At 37.2% G+C, this 20,940-nt stretch overlaps 6 protein-coding genes across 9 annotated transcripts; 3 read left to right on the top strand and 3 right to left on the bottom strand.

Moving 5' to 3' along the window:
• On the bottom strand, nt 425-4,241 carry LOC18585778 (cation/H(+) antiporter 4). The gene is made up of 4 exons (XM_018128688.1): nt 3,471-4,241; nt 2,284-3,291; nt 1,030-2,189; nt 425-932 (listed from the first exon to the last, which is right to left on the bottom strand). Exons 1-3 carry the CDS (start codon nt 3,708-3,710, stop codon nt 1,047-1,049), a joined length of 2,391 nt encoding a protein of 796 aa, XP_017984177.1. The 5' UTR covers nt 3,711-4,241; the 3' UTR covers nt 425-932; nt 1,030-1,046.
• LOC18585777 (protein EARLY RESPONSIVE TO DEHYDRATION 15) lies at nt 4,552-5,378 on the top strand. The gene is made up of 2 exons (XM_007008778.2): nt 4,552-4,914; nt 4,994-5,378. The coding sequence occupies exons 1-2, from the start codon at nt 4,659-4,661 to the stop codon at nt 5,152-5,154; spliced, it is 417 nt and encodes a 138-aa protein (XP_007008840.2). The 5' UTR covers nt 4,552-4,658; the 3' UTR covers nt 5,155-5,378.
• Nucleotides 5,247-6,113, bottom strand: LOC18585776 (copper transport protein CCH). Its single transcript, XM_007008777.2, has 3 exons — nt 5,977-6,113; nt 5,792-5,867; nt 5,247-5,691 (listed from the first exon to the last, which is right to left on the bottom strand). The coding sequence occupies exons 1-3, from the start codon at nt 5,983-5,985 to the stop codon at nt 5,558-5,560; spliced, it is 219 nt and encodes a 72-aa protein (XP_007008839.1). The 5' UTR covers nt 5,986-6,113; the 3' UTR covers nt 5,247-5,557.
• Nucleotides 7,461-9,646, top strand: LOC18585775 (staphylococcal-like nuclease CAN2). Its single transcript, XM_007008773.2, has 9 exons — nt 7,461-7,721; nt 7,917-7,972; nt 8,107-8,221; nt 8,341-8,451; nt 8,546-8,733; nt 8,824-8,880; nt 8,980-9,139; nt 9,218-9,286; nt 9,373-9,646. Exons 1-9 carry the CDS (start codon nt 7,569-7,571, stop codon nt 9,469-9,471), a joined length of 1,008 nt encoding a protein of 335 aa, XP_007008835.2. The 5' UTR covers nt 7,461-7,568; the 3' UTR covers nt 9,472-9,646.
• On the bottom strand, nt 15,542-17,661 carry LOC18585773. The gene is made up of 3 exons (XM_007008771.2): nt 17,155-17,661; nt 16,067-16,136; nt 15,542-15,993 (listed from the first exon to the last, which is right to left on the bottom strand). Exons 1-3 carry the CDS (start codon nt 17,503-17,505, stop codon nt 15,941-15,943), a joined length of 474 nt encoding a protein of 157 aa, XP_007008833.2. The 5' UTR covers nt 17,506-17,661; the 3' UTR covers nt 15,542-15,940.
• Nucleotides 18,144-19,949, top strand: LOC18585772 (protein LURP-one-related 14). 4 transcript variants are annotated; one of them, XM_007008770.2, is made up of 4 exons: nt 18,144-18,279; nt 18,740-19,117; nt 19,194-19,418; nt 19,575-19,949. In XM_007008770.2, exons 2-4 carry the CDS (start codon nt 18,887-18,889, stop codon nt 19,701-19,703), a joined length of 585 nt encoding a protein of 194 aa, XP_007008832.1. In that variant the 5' UTR covers nt 18,144-18,279; nt 18,740-18,886; the 3' UTR covers nt 19,704-19,949. The 4 variants fall into 4 exon arrangements, with proteins under 4 accessions (XP_007008832.1, XP_017984191.1, XP_017984190.1 ...); XM_018128702.1 differs by having other exon boundaries at nt 18,726-19,117; XM_018128701.1 differs by lacking the exon at nt 18,144-18,279 and having other exon boundaries at nt 18,571-19,117.

Raw genomic sequence — 20,940 nt, 5'->3', positions numbered from 1 at the left:
AGTAAGACAGAAACCATGATATCAGCTATTTCGCCATGCATGTGTTCTGCAGCCAACCATCTTAGCAAAATTTATCCTATCAGTTATTTTCATTCAATTCGTACTTTTATATATAAATTATATGTCTGGATTTTATTCTTCCATCTCCTTTTATCCACATTTGTTTTTTTCCTTTGAAGAAAAATGGTTTCTTCTTGACCTTAGACAGGCGTTTCTTTAGGTTCAAGGAGCTATAGTTTGAACAACACATTATCAAGCTTAGATGAGCATATCCTGTACAACTCCAAGCTTAACATGGCAAATCCATGAATTCAGATAAAAGGGTGTGGATATCGAGGGGAAAGGTTCAAAAGACTAAAAAGGGCAAAGACGGTATTCTTTATCACTCAAACCATGACTAGAGATTAGTTCCAAAGCAGATATAGATCAAAATACATCATTTTCTTTACTGGTTGGGAAATTTATAGCCTGTTAGAAAGCAAGCCAACAAAAAGGGCGAATATGATGATACAGAAAATTAGAACTACTTTTGAATCTATGGTATATATAATTTAGAAGCAGTCTAGGCTTCATTATCTGATTAAGAGAACCAAGCAAGAAGGAAACAAGAGCAAGCATGTCCCAGCATCCTGCCTGAGTACAATTGTAACAAGTCTTCCCCTAAGAACAGTTTCCTAATGGACCAATTGGTCAATTGATGGACATAAACGATCTTTCTGATTTCTGATTGGCGGTTTATGGAATACGCAGAAAGCATGGGAAAATCTTTTTTTTTTTTTGTCCCATAAAGCAATCTCTGCATGATGATGCTAATGTTGCAATCAGAATCCTTGTCCTTTTCCTTGTGGAAGTTATATCAGGAATTGCACATTAATCTTCTTGTTTTTTGGTCTTGTTGCGAGAACAGGGATCAAAGGAGGATGCATTAGGACCTGTAAGCAAAAAAAAAAGTTATATATCTAGCAGGGGAGAAGCGAAACATTCAGAGTTAAAGGCATCCGAAATATTTAGTAAATGCAATTTTCTTACCTGAAAGAATGTAGCCCTTAAATTTCAAAACCTGTGAGAGTACTTTCACACCCACCCTCAATGATCTGATGTTGAACCACAAAGGCAGAAATTGGGTTAGTGATTTCTGAAGAAGCTAGTAGGTCTCCAATTGGCCCTAGCTCCGGTAACTCAATCCATTCTGATAGACCTGATATGACTGGTGAGTTAGTTCTTGAGTGTCGCCCAACCAAGAAAAGATCATAGCTTTCCTCCAATAGTGATCCAACCAGCCGAGATGTATCCGCACCATCTGTAACCATCTCCTCCTTATACAATACATTACCGTTATTTTTACTTTGGTGCTTTACGTCTCTCAAACATTCATCATCTAGCATAATCTCCCATCCTTGTTGGTAACAATCATTTGATGCAATGAACCTTACAACAGTTAAGAAAACAGAAGGCCATCCCCTCATCCTTTGTGCAAGAGCTAGCGCTTCTCGATCATCCTTGCCTCCCAGGAAAATCACACATACATGATATGCGGATGAGTTTGCTAAGATTGATGGACCACGAGTTCTGCTGCGGTCAATTAGAACTCCTACAGAACAAGGGGCCTTGTTCAAAACTTTACAATTCAAGGCCCTCAAATCTTTGCTATCGGAAATCATCTTCCCTTTGCTATTCCACTTCCTATGAAATGGAAGTATTATTAGTGCTACTGAATTGTCAAAGGCAACCCAACAAATGTCTTCATGCATTAATTTGGGAGGTGATATTGCTGTGAAGACGTGGACTTGGTTTTGCTTCTTATTTTGCGACTTGAAGTAATTGAAAACATTAATGACGGGCTGCCAGCGAGATCCATCAGAACTCTTCTGGCCTAATTGGTGATTAAGGAGGAGAGGAGTGGATCCACCGATAAGTTCTTCCAAGTAAAGCCCGTAAACAGACAAGGGACTTTCTTTAGTAGGATTTGAAAGTTCAAGTAGCTTGATTGCTGACAATGCATCATCTTGCCTATGTGCACAAACCAGCACTCGAAGACCCTCATGTGTAGAAGAGTTCAAAATGGTTCTTTTCTGGTAACCTGTATATGTCTTTGATGGGTCATAAAGCTTTCTGGTAAGAATTGGCACGGCTGCTGCTAAAATGAATACAACTACTACGGCCAAGGTGAATTGTTGAGTAACAATGGACTGAAAGAAAGAGAGAGAGAGATTTAGTAGTCTTGTCTTCTGACCAAAAGAAAAAACAAGTTATAAAGCAGAGCCTTGAAGGGATTCTGAATACCTGCTTGTCAGCATTGGTTGCAAACGTGCCTAATTCAACAATGCCTTTGGCAGTCAACATCAGAGCAAGTGCAGTAGCATCCTTGCAAGGCATTTTGAAACAAATTGCAGGAATAAACCCACAGGTTGTTTTCAGCAAGAAACCTACAGTAATTACAAAAATTTCAGAAGCAGGTAGCGGCCTGTTCAATTCCCAGAGATTTGATTTGTATCCACAAGAAGTTGACATAAGTGGCAGCATCCAGCCTGTGACTATGGTGTCTAATTTTTCTATCAGAATGGATGCCAAGGGAGGTCCTGTTGGCACTGCCAAGCCTAGTATAAAAGGCCCGTACATGTACTGAAGTCCAACATTATCACCGACTATTGCTACAAGTAGTAGTGCTATCACAAGGAGGAAAACGTAAGCATCTCTGACCGGCTTTCCTTCAGGCGTTCTTCTGATCATCCAGTACATCATTGGACGCAGAACTGCTATGATAAACACAACAAGAGCGATACAGAGAAACATCGACTTCAACGCTACACGGATCGATGCCAATTTGATTAGCTGCCAATAGCTGTTCAAATTTACTATTACTACACTTGTCAAGTCACTAATCAATGCTGATGACAAAGCAAGGTATCCCAGCTCGGTGTTAATGATCTTGAGATGCATTAACAAGCAGGCCACCACTGGAAATGAGGTTAGCATTAGTGTTCCTGAGAAGAGTCCAACCCATTCCAGGTTGTATATATCCATGTTGTCCACTGTTCTGCCTATGTATTTGGCAATGAGAACAATGGTTAGCATGGGGAATACAATGACTATAGAGCCTATGGTCCATGCCCTTTTTCCTGATTTGGTGATCAGACTCACATCCATCTTCACCCCGATCAAAAACATAAAAAACAAGTACCCGAACCGTGTCAATTCAGACAGGATTTTTAGGGATTGCTGGGAGAACAAAATGTCTGATATTTTAGGAAAGAACCGTCCAAGGACAGTTGGCCCAAGAATCAGACCTGCCTGGCATTTGCACAAGATCAATTTAAACATCCTTCAATTAATTAGTAAAATAACTACCCAGCAATGCACCTTAATGAACTTAAAGAAAGAACAATTTAGTCAACACTTCTGATATATGAATACAAAATTTTGTAACAACACCATGATCGATCAAGGGATACAACAAAGCAAAAATGTACCAGCAATTCAGATACGAGACGAGGCAAATGGAAGCGTCTGAGGAGGAGGTGTATGATGGTGGCGAGGATGAAAATGATAGCTAATTGCAATTGTAAAACAACCAAGGTATGTCTGAACATATGATCACCGGGTTCGCTAAACAATCCATCTGAAGCAACCCGAATGAATCTCCAACATGATCCATCTACCCTGTATCTAGGCTCCAAATCGTTGGAAAATGATGAATTTGCTGCCTCCATGGCTTCCAACACCCTTGATGATATATCCTTGTATGCTCATATACCATGAATAATGAAAATGAGGGTGGATGTGGAAAAAAACCTAGAATGTAAAAGAATTGAAGCCCCTGGAGGATAACGGACAATACGGAGAGGAACCCTCTTTGATCTCTCGTTATGCATTGACCAACTCTTCAAAACTTGGAACCCCAAGGTGGCAACAAAAGAAAAACAAAACCTTATATTTCATATTAAATTTGTTTTGGTAATTTCTAGGGGATAAAGGATGAGAACAACTACGTGGCCTGTCTCTTACATGGCAGTAGCAACATGTTTGTGTTTTCAAGGTAACATATATGAATGCCAAAGATAGCATCATGGGCACGTGGAACTTGCCATGTGTCTGTTTAAGCTTGGACGGAAATTGGTAATGGAGACAGAAAGGAAAAACCATGTGCAGATGCTGCTGCTGCGGGGTTCAGAATTTTCCATGACACCGACCACAGCCGTTGGTTTCTCTTTCGAAAGCTGAAGCAAAGGCTAAGAAGTTTGGGCACAGTCAGCTAAATTCACACGGCAGGAGAATATGCCGTGATCGTGGTTAATTCCAGCATTGCCCTTCACAATTCCCACATATTACCCTCCCAGTCCACTAATTAATTTATTAATTATTAAAAAATATTTTTTTCAAGCCTTTAATTTCTTTGAAAAAATCTAAAAATTATGGATGAAAAATTTAAGTTTCACAAATAAAAGTTTTTTTTATAATAATTTACACTAATTAAAATAATGAAAAAAACTAGTGTCATGGATGTAATAATAGAGAAATGCATATCCTTTTAGTAAGGCTATCCACTATATATGAGATGAATGTCGTCTGTACCGATCTTATCCTTATCCATCAGAAGTCTTTTTTAAAGCTCTCTGCTTTACTGTTCTGCTTTCCCGACAAAGCTTCGAGTGGCGAAAATGGAGGTTTTTTCTCAGCGATCATCGTCCTCAACATTGAATCCCAACGCTCCGTCGTTCGTCCCGTTGGCGTATCGGACGGTCGAGGATTTCTCCGATCAATGGTGGGCACTCGTCCAATCCTCCCCTTGTTTCCGTGACTACTGGCTCCGTGAACGCTTCCACGATCCCCAAAATGACGATGACTCTCTCTTCTTCCCCGACGACCTCGATGCCATCTTCGACGAATATGACGACTTTTCGGCCTATTCCAGACGTAAGTGACTCATTACCCCCGCCGAGTCAATTAATATAACTCGGATCTGACACTTCTTTTTTTCTTTTTCTTTTTACAGAGCAGGAAAAGGAGGGAGATGGTGACAAGGAATTGGTACCCATCGGGGCGTTGAAGTGGCGGAAGGGCCGAGTGGCGGCTGAGTCGCCAAGGTTTCTTGAGAAAGCGCCCAAGATTGTGAATGTGAAAGTGAGTCCAAGGACGATTCACCAACCCAGGTAGATCAGATCGAAGTCGTTCTGAAGATTGAAGATTGGGAGGTTTCGCCGGCCGACAAGACAAGGGTCACTTCTAAGTTGTAACTGCTGTTAGTGTTTTTCTTTATTTACCTCAATTTGTAATGTTTCGTGTACAGAGATCTCTCCTTTTAGATCGTAGTTAGTTTGTAACTTGTTGTAGTAACTTTCCATTTTGGGGAATAAAAGAAATGAACCTCCCTTAGATCATTGCCTTTTAAGAAATATTAAAATTATTTTCATATTTATATTTTTATTCCATATGATTTGCTTATTCTAAATATTGCAGTAGAAAAAGTAGTGAAAAGATCAAAATTGCTTTTCTCTACAGCAACACGTTCATACTCAGTTCTTCTTGGTGATCATCCATGGCTACCAGGGTGAATTGATCAATCATCAGCACTACCCCAAGTGTTTGCTTGTTTGCCTATCTTTTGAAGAACTCTGATGACTTCATCCCTGGTGACATTGCCCGTCACCACGACCTTGTTCAGCTTTGTATCCACGTTGTACGTTTCAATATCTGCCACCCCCGTAAACAAATCTCCCAAGCTTATAATCTTAAGATTCAAATCAAAGAAGAAAGAAAAAGAAAGCAAGTGTTGTTTCAGATATTTGATTACCTTCTATCTTCTTGATGGCCTTCAAGATTTTCTTGATGCATTCCTCACAGTGCAAACCCACTTTCAGCTCCACTACCTATTTCAGAATCAAAACCTGAATTGAGCCCCAGAAGAGAAAATAGAGCAGAAAAAAGAAAGAAAACCCATTAGTACTATGGAAAATTGCTGTAAAAAGAGTTCCTTACATTGGCCATTGGCTGTTAAATGAAATAAAGGAAAGAGGGAAGGAGGAAGGAAGCAAGAGACTTTATGTTTGGTGGCAAAGGGGTGCCATAGAGCTTAGAAATATATATTTACACACAATGCTAAGAAAGGTATTGGATTCCTTACGTGAGTGATGGGGAATTTTGTTTGCTTTTGTTAAAAAAAGCTGCCTTTATTCCCAACAAGTTGTTGACTTATGAGTGAAAAGCCAAGAGATGGGGGGAAAAGCCATTGATTTTTCCTTTTTTTCTTGTTAATTTCGACATTCAAGATTTTCATTTAAATTATCAATTCTTTGTAGCATTATGGTAATCATATATTTTATTAGATTAATATTGTAATAGGAATGTTAACAAAGTCTTTAGTTTTAGTGAAAGCTTTTTACTTATATTAAAGGGTGTTACACAGTTGTACCCCATATCAAGTGCAAAACTTGAATCCTCAAATATGAACCGTTTGTTCCATTAAAGAACTATATGCCTTTGAGACTTTTGGGGAAGAGGGGGCCTTAAATTATCTTTTCTTTTTTTCTTTGTGGTATCACCTGAACCTAACCATATTTAGATTTAAGAACACATATATTAATGATAAATAGCTTTTTAAACATCTAATATTCTTATAAAATATTAGTGTTTCCTTACATGAAAATCTATTGGATTTAACAAGTAATTTTCCTTCGTCTCATAAATTCTAATCTCAAATAAAATAATAATAAAAAAATATAAAAGGATCAATACTTATTTATGATGATATATATATATATATATATATATATATATATATGAGTGATTATTAATTTAATTCACATGTGTTAATATTCCAATAACGTTGTACTAGGCTGCATTATACAAATGATTAAGAACCGAAAGGTAGACAAGTATGACCTGAAGGCACAAACCCTTCACACAGAATTCATCGAAAAGGCTTCTTCTATGGTGATATCCGTGCCAAACTTCTTGGCATGGAAGTGCCAAAGGTGTCAGCTGGATGGCGAGAGGTGTAAACAAATGCTGCAGCCTGAGGACCTGATCTGATCAGGCAGGAATGAGGAAGGCAAGGTTAGCGTTGAAGACCCTTTGGAGTAGGATTTTGCCAACAGTTTCGATCTGAAGAGTAAGGGATTGAGGCAGTGAGAGATTTGAGCCACGCGGTTCCAGCTTTAGGAAAGGAAGCTAGGATTGTACCAGATTGATGCTGAGGCTTAGCCTGGTTTAAACTTTTCAATTAAATAAACATTTAGCAAAACCAGCCCATGATCCCATTCCGGGCATTCCTCCAAGCAATGTCCTATACTATTCTTACAGCATACGGCAGAAACGGGAGAAAACCGTTGACTTTAAGTTTAACTGCGTACAATGCATAGATCTTTATCGTAAAATGACACGCAGTTAATCATTACGCACCAACCAGAACTCACCACGTGTCTCTTTGTTATCCTCCCTTCAAAGCTATCGTTCGCTCCTTTGCCTACTACGTTTTTCCTTTTCTTGTTTGAGCTTTAGTTTTCCTCCTTCGGGTTTAAATCTCTGCTACCCTTCAAACGAAATTTTAGATTTGAGAGGATTTTGGAGATATGGGGAATGCACTGAGGTTCCTGTACAGCTATTGCTGCAAGCCAGCCACCGGTGGAGACGCCGGATCACATGGCCCCCAAGGCGTCTCGACAGCCAACGTTGGGGTTTCAGCTCTTGCCCATGATATCTTTCAGTTTGAAATCACCTCCCAGGTTTATTTCATGAATATTGCTGCTGTAATTCAAGCCCGGTTTCTCTAATTCTGTTATGTTACGTTTTGTTTACCTTCTTCTGTTAGCTTACAGCAAATTTTGATGAGATACAATTATTTTCGAGTATATTATCAGGCTATTTGAGCTAAAAAGAAAATCTGGGTTTGGTTTAATTGAATTGCCAACTTGTTTTAGGTTCCTGAAGGGCTAAGTAAGCATGTGGTTTCATCCAGGAAGGCTCAGGCTAACTGGTAATTTAATTAATTTCCTGAACCATGAACAATGGTGATGTGATTATGAGCAGATAATGTGTTTAGTTAATTTGCATATATATACTTTCTTTGCTTGATTTTCTGGTCTGTCTGAAGTTTGACAACTAATGAAGGTATAGAAAGTTACTCGAGGCTTGGAGAGAAGCAAAACCCCCACCAAAAACACCTGAGGAGGCTTCAAGGTTTGTCATTCAGACCTTGAAGAGACATCAAAAGGCAGATGTCGAGGTAATAAGAAGCAGCAGCATTAATCTTATAACATTTTGAGATTGTTACAAATTGCTTAGCATAAGAGAGAACAGGAAATTAATGCATGGTGGGATTGCTCTTTATTTGAATGTTTGTAGGGATTATTGGCATTCTATGGTCTTCCTCTTCCTCATGCGCTTGTCCAGCCATCTGCTAGCGCCCCAACATCATTGCCTCAGGGAGTCAAGTTTGAATTGCAGACTCTACCTGTAAGGATTGTCTTTCTTGAAACTTCAAATTATCATTCAATGAAGTAACTTGGATAGAGAATTTGAAACTGAAAACATACGCTGATTAAATTAGGTGGATGTGAAAGCAATACCAGATGGAGATACCATTACAGTGTATGTAAGTACTACAGATCCCAGGGAGTCAGCAAATGTACCTAGAGATGTGCAATTGGCAGCAATTCAAAGATCAGAAGCACGAGCTGAGAAGAATTATACAGAAGCAGATGCACTTCACAAGAAGATTACTGATGCAGGATACAGGTTTAGCTATCTAATCCCCTGATCAATTTCATTTTGTTGAAGTCTTCCACCAGGACCAATGGTTTCTAATAGTCTAGATTCTTACACCAGGGTCTTGAATCTTCAGAATCAGGAGATCCTTGCTCGAAAGTATCGCATCAGGCTAAGGTAACATTATTTGTTTCTTGAATTTGAAGGTTCCATCAGCCAAATCTCATCTATGATGACAGTGGATAATGATTGTAATTGATTGTGGAATGTATATAGGGGTATAGATGCGCCGGAGAGTTCAATGCCTTATGGCAAAGAAGCAAAAGAAGAGTTGGTTAAACTTGTTCAAGGGAAATGTTTACGAGTTCTTGTTTATGGAGAAGATCGTTATGGCCGTTGTGTTGGTGATATATACTGTAATGGCAAATTTGTACAGGTATTAGTTCATGGAGTATCATCTCCTGGCTTAACCTCATAAGAACCAACTAGTTTCTCTAATCTCTCTGTCAAACAGGAAATAATGCTAAAAAAAGGACTTGCATGGCATTACTCAGCCTATGACCAACGCATAGAACTTGCAACTGTGAGTAATAACCAATAGCTCTTACAATTCTTTCTGTTAAAATATCAAACTGGCAATTCTAATACTCTTTACCTGTTTAATACTAGTGGGAAAAAGAGGCTCGAGCAAAACGAGTTGGTTTGTGGGCTTCATCAAATCCTGAGAAACCATGGGAATGGAGAAAGGACAAACGAGAAGGTAGATGACATTGTCTTGATAGAACAAATAAACTTACAGTCCGTTTAGTAACCGAAAAATGAATTGTTGAAGGAAAATTTTTTTAAATATTTTTTGTTATTTGGATAAACTGTTGAAAACATTTTCTATTAGTTGGATTATTTTATGAAAAATATTTTCTATCATGGTGGATTTATTTAGGTGTTAAAATAATTAATAGGAGTTGATTACAAAACAATATTGATATTTGATTTTCACTAATTTTGGATCAAAATTAAGAATAGAAATGAAAATGGACAAAATCAATAATGATACTTCCCAAAGTATTTAACCACATATCTGTAATGAAAATAAATATAATTTTTTAAAAAAATTTTCATCTTATCACTTTTTTATCATAATTATAAAAATATAAATATTCACTAATTATGTAAAATATCCAAAACTTATACTTATAAATATGTATTCATTAAATAATGATTATTGAAATATTTTTTATTATAATTATTAGTAAGATTTGAACCTATTATAGATATGCATTTACCAAATGAAGATCGTTGAAATATTTTTTATTATAACTATTAGCAAGATTTATTTCATTTATAAATAAAAAAATTGATTGTATTGAATGGTTTCATTAAAAAATATTTTTTTTAAATTTTAATAGTGTTGTATAATTTAAATATTAATATTTTAAATTAATTTTTTAAGTCAATTATTAAATATTTTTATTTTTTTAATATTTTAAATTAAATATTAATATTCATCAAACTGATACTTATAAACTTAATATAAAAATATTTTTGTTGTTTTCTGAAAAATGTTTTACACTCTTCCAGGGTGTAAGACATTTTCTATAATTAACTCTTGTTGACTTGTAAAATATTTTGCATCTAAAATTAATTTTTCGTCTTCCAAATAAACATAAATCTTAAAAACGTTTTTTGAAAAATATTTTATTGCAAAACAAACTGATCCTTAATTAAGCTGCGATTACATTTACATTGCAAATCCTAAACTTATAAATAAACATATTGGTCATTCATTCCAGCAACACCCAATTTACCAAGGTTATCCGCCAACTCGTTACCTACCCTTGGAATATGTTGGATCTGCCAGTCACCCACTTTGGTTTTAAGGGATAAGATCTGGAAGATAAGATGTCGCGACCTTTATGGAGTAGCCTCTATTTTGGTTATCCAAGTAACTGTATTCCTAGAGTCCATTTCAAGAATAATACCAGCAAGGTTAGTCCAAGAAGAAGCTGCGAAGATGATCATGGCCTCTCTTATAGCCATAACTTTAGCAAGGTTCGCAGCACCCCAACTTACCTTCTTCGAGAAAATAAGCTTCACCTATCCTAAATCATTCCATAGCACACCTCCAATCCCTAGTTGACCTGAGCAGCCTCATGCAGACCTATCCATGTTGAACTTGAGCCATCCCTTAGGCGGATTCTCCCACAAAATAGCACTCTTGATCGACTTTTTTATGGTTGTCACACAAGCCACTTGTGAAGCATTGGCAATGTCCGAAATAGATCCCTTTTCACTTGGCCACTTGGATTTGACCCATCAAGCTAATCTTGTTTTAATAATGTCAAAAATCTTGGCAGCATCCCAAATTTTCCCATCGAAGACCACTTCATTTCTTAAAAGCCAAATAGACCAAGCTATTGTGAAGAAAGACAGTCTTCACACTTTTCTTTTAATCATTTCAACACTATATGAGTTCCATGCCACAAAAAAAAAAAAAAAACTTCACATCCCCGAGGATACAGCCTATAATTTCCCATTCTCCACACGACCTACGCCACACCCTCCATACAAGTAACGAAAAGGTGGTTAACTGACTCTATTTCCTTGTTGCATGAAACACATATGGCCGCTTCCTTGCATATAAGATTCTATTTAACTAGTTCCTCTTTAACTGCCGCTCGACCATTAATGATTTGCCACACAAGGGCCTCAACCTTTGAGGGGTCAACCTCGCCCAAACATTCTTCCAAAGGGCACCATTCGCCTTATTGTTGCTTAGCACCACTTCATAGAAAGAGCTTGGGTTGTACTGCCCACTTGGAGTATGTTTCCATATTAATTTGTCGTCAATGTTATGAGCAAGAGAAAAATCTTTCAAACAACCATTAAATTGCTCCCACACCATAGTTTCCCAATCAAAGACTCTTTGCCTAAGCTTCACACTCCATTGCCATTCATTATTTACCTAAGATCCAAACTCACTAACTTTGTCGATTTTATTTACGGCTAAAGTGAAAATGCGGGGAAGGCAGTTTTAAAGATGATGCCCTCTATCCGATCGTCCTCCCAAAAGTGTGCACAAGCCCCATTCTCAACTAAGTAGCCAATTCCTGTAGATACAAAAAAAATAAAGACTTTCTAATGGGGTTAATGAACAAATAATATTTTTCCAAATGGTAGATGGACATCTACCACCCGGGGTCATATGGAATCAAACTTATATTATCTCCCCAGTTTTTGGCAATGATGACTGACCTCCATAGACTATCTCTTTTCTCACTATACCTTCAAATCCATTTATTCAATAGAGCTCTATTCTTCATCCAGAGATCAACTAAACCAAGTCCCCTACAGTCTCTAGGTTTGCAAACTGTATCCCAATCTCCTTCGAGCATCCCCACAAGAACCACCTTTGGATCCTATCCAATTCCTCCTTGACTCCTTTAGGCATCTCAAATAGTGACATGAAGTACACCTATATGTTGACAAGAACATAATTAATCAAAGTAATTCTCCCCCCTAACAACAGATTAGAACTCAAACTGGCAAGTCTAGCTTCAAATCTTTCAATCATCAAGCCGCCAAACACCCTTAAAAAGGTGCCTAGCCCTCAACGGGAGGTCTAAAAAAGTCGATGGTAAAGAACCAACAAGGCACGAAATTCTAGTAAACCAAGTCTCCATTAAATCCCCAACTTTGATTTCGTATAAACTACTCTTTCGAAAAATTAATTTTAAATCTGAAAATAATTTGGAAACTTTTCAAATTTTAGATATTAAAGACACTATCAAACACCGATTTTTTTAAAATCATGATATCATCCTCAAATTGGAGATGATAGATAACAAGATCACTATTTCTCACTTCAACCTCTTTACACATCCATAGTGCAATTGCCTTATTGATGAGGGTACTAAAAGCTTTTGTTACCATGTTAAAGAGAAACAAGGATAGCGAACAGCCTTGTCTTAGGCCACATCTCAATATAACTTGTTTAGTGGGTGACCCATTCACTAAAACTGAAACAGCAATTGAAGTGATACATGACATAATCCATTTTCTCCACCTCTCTTGAAACCCCACCTTCCTCATCACAAACTTAAAGAAATTTCAATCCACACTATCATAAACCTTTTCAAAGTCCACTTTAAAAAACACACCTCTCTCTCTCTCTCTACTCCTTTGGAGATTGTCCACAATGAGTGCGCAATTTGTGACTTACCGACCTTTAGTGAAAGCAAATTGGTTTGGACCCACCATTTTTCCTATCACCAATCTAAATCCATTTGCCAAGACTTTAGCAACCACCTTACAAAAAATCCTTACCAAACTAATGGGTCTGTATTTATTGAGAGCTGTGAGATTTTTACATTTAGGAATAAAGGTAAACGAACGAAGAGTTAATTCTATTATAAAAAGAACCCGTCTCATAGAGTTTCTCCAAGAAAGCCATCACCTCCCCTTTAATCGTCAGCCACTGTGCTTTGAAAAAATTGAAGTTAAACCCGTCTGGCCTTGGAGCCTTGTTTCCATCACAATTAAATATAGCTTCCTTCACCTCTTCCTCTAAACATAAATCCTTTAACAACAGTGCGAAATGCTCAAATAAAGAGGTGACATCCACATGCCAATATCTAAGTTTGGCCACCAATCTACTACTGTAAAGGTTCTTAAAGTGCCGAACTACTTCCTCTTTAATATCTATGGGTTCAACAACCACAGAAATATTCACTATTATTCGATCAATGTAGCTCCTCCTCCTCTTACCAGAAGCAACAGCATGAAAGGATTTGGTATTTCTATCCCCCTCTAAGGAACCACTTCACCCTCGATTTTTGGTGCCATAATCTTTCCTCAACTCTATAAAATGTCCAAAGAGTAGCTCTCATTTTAATGATCTCTCCTCTAACTGCTCCATTTTCTGCATTATTCTGCCACTCTTGCATTTTCCTCTGAATATCCCCTTCAAGCTCCTTAATTTTCTACTGACGATTTCCCCATTTACTGACTGCCATTCCTTAATGGCTGGTTTGATCAATCTTGGCCTCCACCATAAGTCACCCTTGCTCCCATGTTTACTATGACTCGCATCCCAAGCCTTTGAGAAAATCTCTTTAAAACCATCTTCATCATTCCAATAGCTAAAGAATCGAAACGGCTTTGGTTCCGAATCAATATTATTCTCTCAACCAAACACCACGGCCTCTCAGTTCCCAATCAATAGCTCCTCATCTCTCTTCTTCAATCAATACTGCATTAAAATCTCCCCCGAAACACCACAGCCTCTCAGTTCCCCTTAACCCCCCTGTCAATTGCACCCATAATTTTGCCTTCTACCTTTCCTCAACGAGAGCACAAACATTGCCAAAACCACATTCCACATCCCCTTCATTTATTCTACCATTAATTAAGATGTAACTCCTGCAATAGACAACACTATTTTCAAACTTAAAAAAATTTTCTTGCCACATTGTAATAATACTCCCAGATGCGCCATCCAACTCGACTGCAAATCTTTTATATCTGCCTCTTCCTCTTAATGCGTTGAAGGTTCTACTGTTAACCTTTTTCAACTTCAACTCTTGCAACATAACTACAACTGGTTTTAAACAATTCACCAATTTTTTCACAGCCCTACATTTCTCAATTCTACCAAGGCCTCTGACATTCCATGTTAGTAGCTTCATAAGAAAATAACAGGAAACCCATAGAGACCATACCTGAGCACTACCTCAACTAGTGCCTTCTCCTTCATCACTTCGTCAAGCTTGGCAAATTCCATTACTGGCAACCCTTTGTTGTCTTCAAACATTAGGCTTAACTTCTCTACTGCCTCATACATTGCCTTCCTCACAGGTTAATTTATTTCTTATAATTCTCGATTGCTTCCATCTTAGTGAACGACCAACGATTTCTAATACTTATTTTTCATCAAGTTCGTAAATTATGAAAACAAGGAAATCTTGATTCGAAAGTATAAACTCTGATTGAGATAATCTTATTTGTTTATTATCTGCTTATACGAGTTTAATTTTCCTATTTCTTGAACATATAGGCTGATGTTATTGAAATTGAATAGAGGTCTCGACATACCAGAAAATGCAATGTCCTATGGAAAAGAAACAAAAGGGGAATTGATCAAGCTTGCATGGGAAGCACTTGAGAGTACTCATGTATGATATAGATCGTTAGACACTACGAGACAAACGTGTACTGTGGTGACATTTTTGTGTAAGAACTAATGCTAATGCAAAAACTTACATGTTGTGTATGATGATCGCCTTGAACTTGCAATTGTAAATAGACAAATAACATTTTTTTTCATTTTTATAGTTCAGTTAAGAATTCATAAATCTAACTGATATATGTAATACAGTCAAAAAAGGAAGCTTGCGCTAACCAAATAGGTCATCACCAAATCCAGAAAACCATTTGATTGGAGGAAAGACAGCCGAGAGGATAGATAGACTTAGAAGTCTAGTAGCATGTGATTTATAGAGTTTGTTAGATACAGTTTTTAGCAATTCTGTCTCCTAATATTTTTTTTTCCAGTGATTCTTTAGATATTTGCAATAAACTGTGGGTTTTGAGGCTTACAGTTCGATGTTAACCTCTCTATCCAATAAAATTCCAATGGCTTATAAAAAAAAAAAAAGAAAAACCAAAGAAAAATATCAACCACTTCTGGATATGTATAGCAAACAACAATTAACTACTATTTTATGCTTAATAAATTTTAGAAACTAATTCATCCAGAATGGCATGCTATTTGGGAAAACTACTAATTCCAAATGAGGAAGCAAAGAAGCATATTAACAATCAATCAACAGTATTCCCCACATACAGCACTCAACTTGAAATTCTAATCATTTTACCTTCTTTTCAGTGGAGAAAAAGGAAGATCTTGACAAGTCATTACCAAAGATCACTGGCCAATTTAATACATCAAAAGGCAGGCCACAGGACTTTATATGCAAGTTACACAAATACAAGTGATAGACCTGTAATCAGAAATCTCAAAAGTAACCTAAAAATAATCGAGTGAGGCACAAAGATTGGGTAATTTAAGGATCCATAACAGGGATCATAATCAAGATAACTATCATAATTATAGCTGATAATACCATCAATGAGGTAAGTAACAATAAACAGAGAAACAACTAACAATTTGTTAGTTGTCCAATGACTGGAAACGACTTGCATATTCATTGATAATTTTGAAAGGAACACCAGTTTGACCTTATTTTGCATCACCCTTCAATTCATCAGAGTCTGAGTCACTTGCGTTGTAACCTGAAGGAAAGCCAAGAAAGATCAATTCCGAAAGCAGTTAATGAGCCTAGTCTACGAGAGACAAAGTCTGTACCTGGATGCTTATCACTAACTTTCCAAACTGAAGAACGGCTCCTTGAAGCTTTACCAATCCAAGCAAGCCCCTGATTTCCGAAGAAATGATTAACTAATACAGTCAGGATTCTGAAGTTCACAAAGGGTATCATATATACATGATACAACCAAGAAATAAGTAACAATAACTGGCAACAAGGAAGAGTAATCTAGTAGCAAATTAAGAATTGAAATTTAAAATCCTCCCAATTCGCCCAATAGGGGCAATGGGTTTGTGCTAACTTAGATTGTAACAAAGTCACTGAGTTTCTCTAGTGTCAATAGTAAACTTATTGAAATATTCTGTAGTTTATGAGTTGAAGGAACATTAATATGTACCTCAAAGAGATGTCATTTCAAGGTTAACCAGTATTTCAAGCAAACAATGGTTGCCATATTTTTGGCCATTAGATTGTGTTGTAACTGATTTTCCAAAAATTTAAGCTGAAATCTCTGGCATTGTGGTTCAAAAAAAGAATTGAAAAAAGGATGGAGACCTCTCAGGTATCATCCACCAACACAGGAATTGCCCTGAAACATCAAGCACGTATTCTTTGGAGAGAAGTGCAAGAGATAAAAACAACATGTGGGGCTTATAAAGTTCAGATTTCAATGAATATTCCATTAAGTGAAGTAGCTCTTCCCGCAGTAGAAATACCAAAAAAGAGAAAGGGATCTGAAATCCAAACGCCCACTCTTCTCAACAATTAAATGAAAAGCAAAATGAGTAAAACATGCAAGGATTCTGATGATAAACACACATCATAAAACTGAAGAGTCCCTAGAAAGTACAGAAAACGGGATAAATTATTCCGACATGAGAATCAACCAAAATGAATCAAATTAGCCCCTTTTAAACCATCTTTATGATTACAACCACACCACAAACGGAAATGAAATCAAATAAAAGTCCCAACAAAACAAAGAACAGCAAGACAGAGTTATACCAACATGAAAAGCTACAAAAATGAATCAGATTAGCCCTTTTCAAGCATCTACAATACCAATAAAAAATAATTGATTCCATAATTAAAATTTACGTGGATAAAAGAAGAAAAAAAAGGGTACCTTTTGGACATCTTTAGGAACACCAAAGCCACTGCAATACATCTGTCCAACAAGGACTTGCATATTGGTATCACCAGCCTTAGCCTCCTTGAGAGCGTCTTGAAACCATCCTTTTACCAAGTCAGAAACCACCTGAGCCAGCGGAATTCGATCCCGGTCACCCCAGCTATCCATCTCCTTCTGCTTGACTAGCTCCGAGTCAACTCGTACCCCAGGCAAACTCGCCTTTTCTTGGCAAGCCACTCGGTTTCTCGATGTGGGTTTTACGTGTTTTGGCCTGTGAAGTTTGTCTGATGGGACCGCTTTCGCAAAGTCTTGACCTTTGGTTGTACAAAGAATTGATCTTCCCATAAAACAGAGACAGAGTTCTCTTTTATTTTCCTTCTTTCAATTCAGAACTATTTTTTAAAATTCTTTTTGATAAATTAAGAAAGGAAAAAGGCAGAGAAATGGGTTTACATTTTTTAGTGCATTTGTTTGGATTATTTGATGCTTCTTATTATTTTATCTTGTTTTCATGGCGACGGTGTCCTTTTTGGATAGGCCTTAGATCTTACAGTGAAAGTACCAAATGCATTTAGATTTATTCATTTTTGCAAATTAGCCTTTTTTTTTCAATATTTTAGTTTATTTTCTATTTTACGATATTAAATTACAAAAAGGACATTCCAATTTTAAGTTATGAACATATGAATGTGATCAAGTGGTCAGAACATTTTGTCTAAGCAATTTTAGATGTTAAGCAAATTTGGGGTTTCAGGTTACAATGGTTAATCTGTTTATGGTATGGATTTAGTGTAAATCATGACAAATCAATTAAGAGAACAACTTATTTCCTCAAAAAACAAGCAATGTTCGTTAGGAAAAACAAAAAAAAAATTAAGCATTTTTAGATACTCAAAATTAGAATCTTTAGCTGTCATTAAGAACAATTTGTCCTTCAAAATTCAGGACAAAACAGGCACCAAAATTTTGTTTCTTGTACAAAAATAATACTTCTCCCAATCCTCCCCTTCCCCCCATCTTTGTCCTTTTTTTCCTTGAGTTTTATTCAACAACTGAAGGTCAAATTAGCCTGCATTCATGGTGCTGTTTGACCCTTAAAACCCCTGTTCTCTGTTAAAGGTATGTCATTGTTTTAGTTTGTATCTCCCTTCAGCTTTGTCAATTAAACACAAACCCCTTGTTTTCCACATTAAAGGGTGTCAATTTATGAAAGAAAACAGCTCAATGGAGCTCTCTTTTTCGGTTTGTACATAATTTTTATGAGCTATCAATTTGTCAATTTTCAAATTAATGGGGTCTATTGGATGATGACATTTCATTGATTTTAAATTCTAAGGTCAAAAGTTTTGAAAGATGTCTTTGTACAGATGTTTAGCATATTAGACATCTTTTTTCATACTTTCTGAAATTCTGTTTCCATCTGCTTTGCTTCTTCTTGTTCTTCCAAAAGGATTCAATTATAGTATTACTTAAAGGATAGGTTTTCTAGTTTGACCCCTTTTGCTAGTATTAAAATAAAGTAAAAATCTGTCTTGACATTGCTGCCGCGTTTCCCATATTCAAAGAGCTTCATTTCCAGGAAATGCAAAAAGGGCTGCCAGCCTCCAAGGGGGTCCCTGTTTGAATCTTCTTTTTTGTCTGCTTGATAAAGCAGAAGGCCAAGTACCTGAGATCTGGTTTTCAAGAGTATATCAGCATCGATCAATAGTCTGAATTTGATTTCAGAATGGCAAGTGATGATCAGATCATCAAGGTTGTCGGGGATCGATTCTGTGTCCCTTACACGATGGAGCTCCTTGTCAAGAGGAAAATACAATCGTTTTCTAATGCACACTACGATGTGTTTGATGCAACCGGGAACGTTCTCCTTCAAGTCGATGGCGGTGTCTGGAACTTCCAGAGGAAAAGGGTCATGAAGGATCCTGCTGGTTTGCCTGTCATCACCATGCGCGAAAAGGTATGCAAACATTTTGCCCTCAGAAAGGAACCATTATCCTGGATAGTAATAGTGATAGGAGTTTCTGGAAATCCAGCAGGCATTATCCTGGAAACAGCAATGGGTAGTTCATCAAGGTGAAAGCTCGGAAAAGGACCATTTTATCTGCTGCGTGCAAAGATCCAATGCTCTCCAGATCAAAAACAAGCTTGATGTTTGCTTAGCAAGCAGCTATAAGGACGATGGCCGCGATTTCCGTGTAACTGGAAGTTTTGCTTCCCTTTCTTTCAAAGTTCGGAGAGGCAATTCAATCATTGCAGAGGTATACCAAGCTCTTTCTGATGTGTTTGATTTGGCATTAGCGGCAGAATTTCCTTGGAATTCCTGAAAATGTCGGACAAATATAAACCAATGTGACATTTCTTCTTTTGTTTCCTTTTTCTTAATTCCTTTGATCCAATGTCATATGAATGTACAGGTTAGCCACAATTTCACATGGGGGAGCTGCAAGGGCAAAGAAAGTTTCAAGGTGAAAGTGTATCCAGAGGTGGACTACGCCTTCATTGTAGCTTTGGTGGTAATTATGCACGAGAATGACAATGCATAATACTTCAGTCTAAAGCTTTTGGTTTTTTCTCCTCCCAAGCTTGTATGAATCATCTTCTGCTGTAATGAATACCAGAACAGCATACTTCCCTTGCACATGCACACCCGCAGAAAGGAGATCAAACTTAGATTGAAGTGTATAATATTCCTGACCAGTTACACAAATCTAGGATGCAATTTTTTTTATTTCTTTGTCTGTCATTTGCCCTAATGTCAGTCATTTGGGTCGGATCTTTTGTTTGCTTCATGAACTGTGACTCATTTGATGTCTGGAAATCTCAGCAGGCTAACACCTAGGACTTAGCAAATTGGGCTAGATGTTCAATCGGCCTATGCAAAACAGGTTAAAACAGGCTGGCTTTCCCATTGAAAACCTTTGCTTAGAAACATGAATGGAACTGATTCAACTCAACTTTCTTGAACTATGCATTCTTGCAAATCCCGTCAAGCTTTTGTGTCCACATATGGAAGCAAAACTTTGATGCAGAATAAGCATACAGGGACCAGGATTACATTATCTGATGCCTTTTTATCAAATTCCATCAATAAAGTGCAAGGGTAACTTGTAAACCTAACAAATCGTATCATGTAAAAAAATATGAAAACGACAAGATTAATTAAACGAATCAAAATTCTAAACATGTATACAGCATAATTTTGATGCAGAAGCATCAGGGACTGGCATCACAATATCTGATACTCCCATTACCAAAGTTCATAAACAAAATCCTATCCACCATGATACTGATATCTACAGAACATATACATAGGCCTTGGTCCATTAGGCAATTGCCTTGTCAAGATTAACCCATTTACCGGGTGCACTGAGGTTGCCATTTTCAATCAATCAATCTAAACCAGGACCCATAAATGAAAGCGATTAGCTAAAGAATCTTTCTTTCTACCTTTCGATTAGTTCTAGACTTTCCAGCAGCAACAGTTCTGACCACAAGCAATATATACAATATGGATTGGATTTTAACCTCTTTCGGGCTACTGTGTTCCCTTTGAAATCAGCAAGCAAAAAATGGCAGACGCATTCCTTGGGGGCCAATGGAACAGTGAAAATGGAAGGATATATACTTTTCAGTGGGCACAAAACAGCATTTGCAAATTCTGGTTTGGCACCAGAGAACAAGTTCTCAGTTTGGTGCTTAATATGAACATTCTCAACTTGGGCTTTTGTCAGATTCTTTTCCATGCACTTGGATTCAATCAAGCTACTGTCGTATTGAACC

The sequence above is a fragment of the Theobroma cacao genome, chromosome 10 (assembly GCF_000208745.1).
Source record: "Theobroma cacao cultivar B97-61/B2 chromosome 10, Criollo_cocoa_genome_V2, whole genome shotgun sequence".
Lineage (NCBI taxonomy): Eukaryota > Viridiplantae > Streptophyta > Magnoliopsida > Malvales > Malvaceae > Theobroma > Theobroma cacao.
The sequence above is the reverse complement of the archived record's forward strand: the minus strand, read 5'-3'. Positions and strand labels throughout refer to the sequence as shown.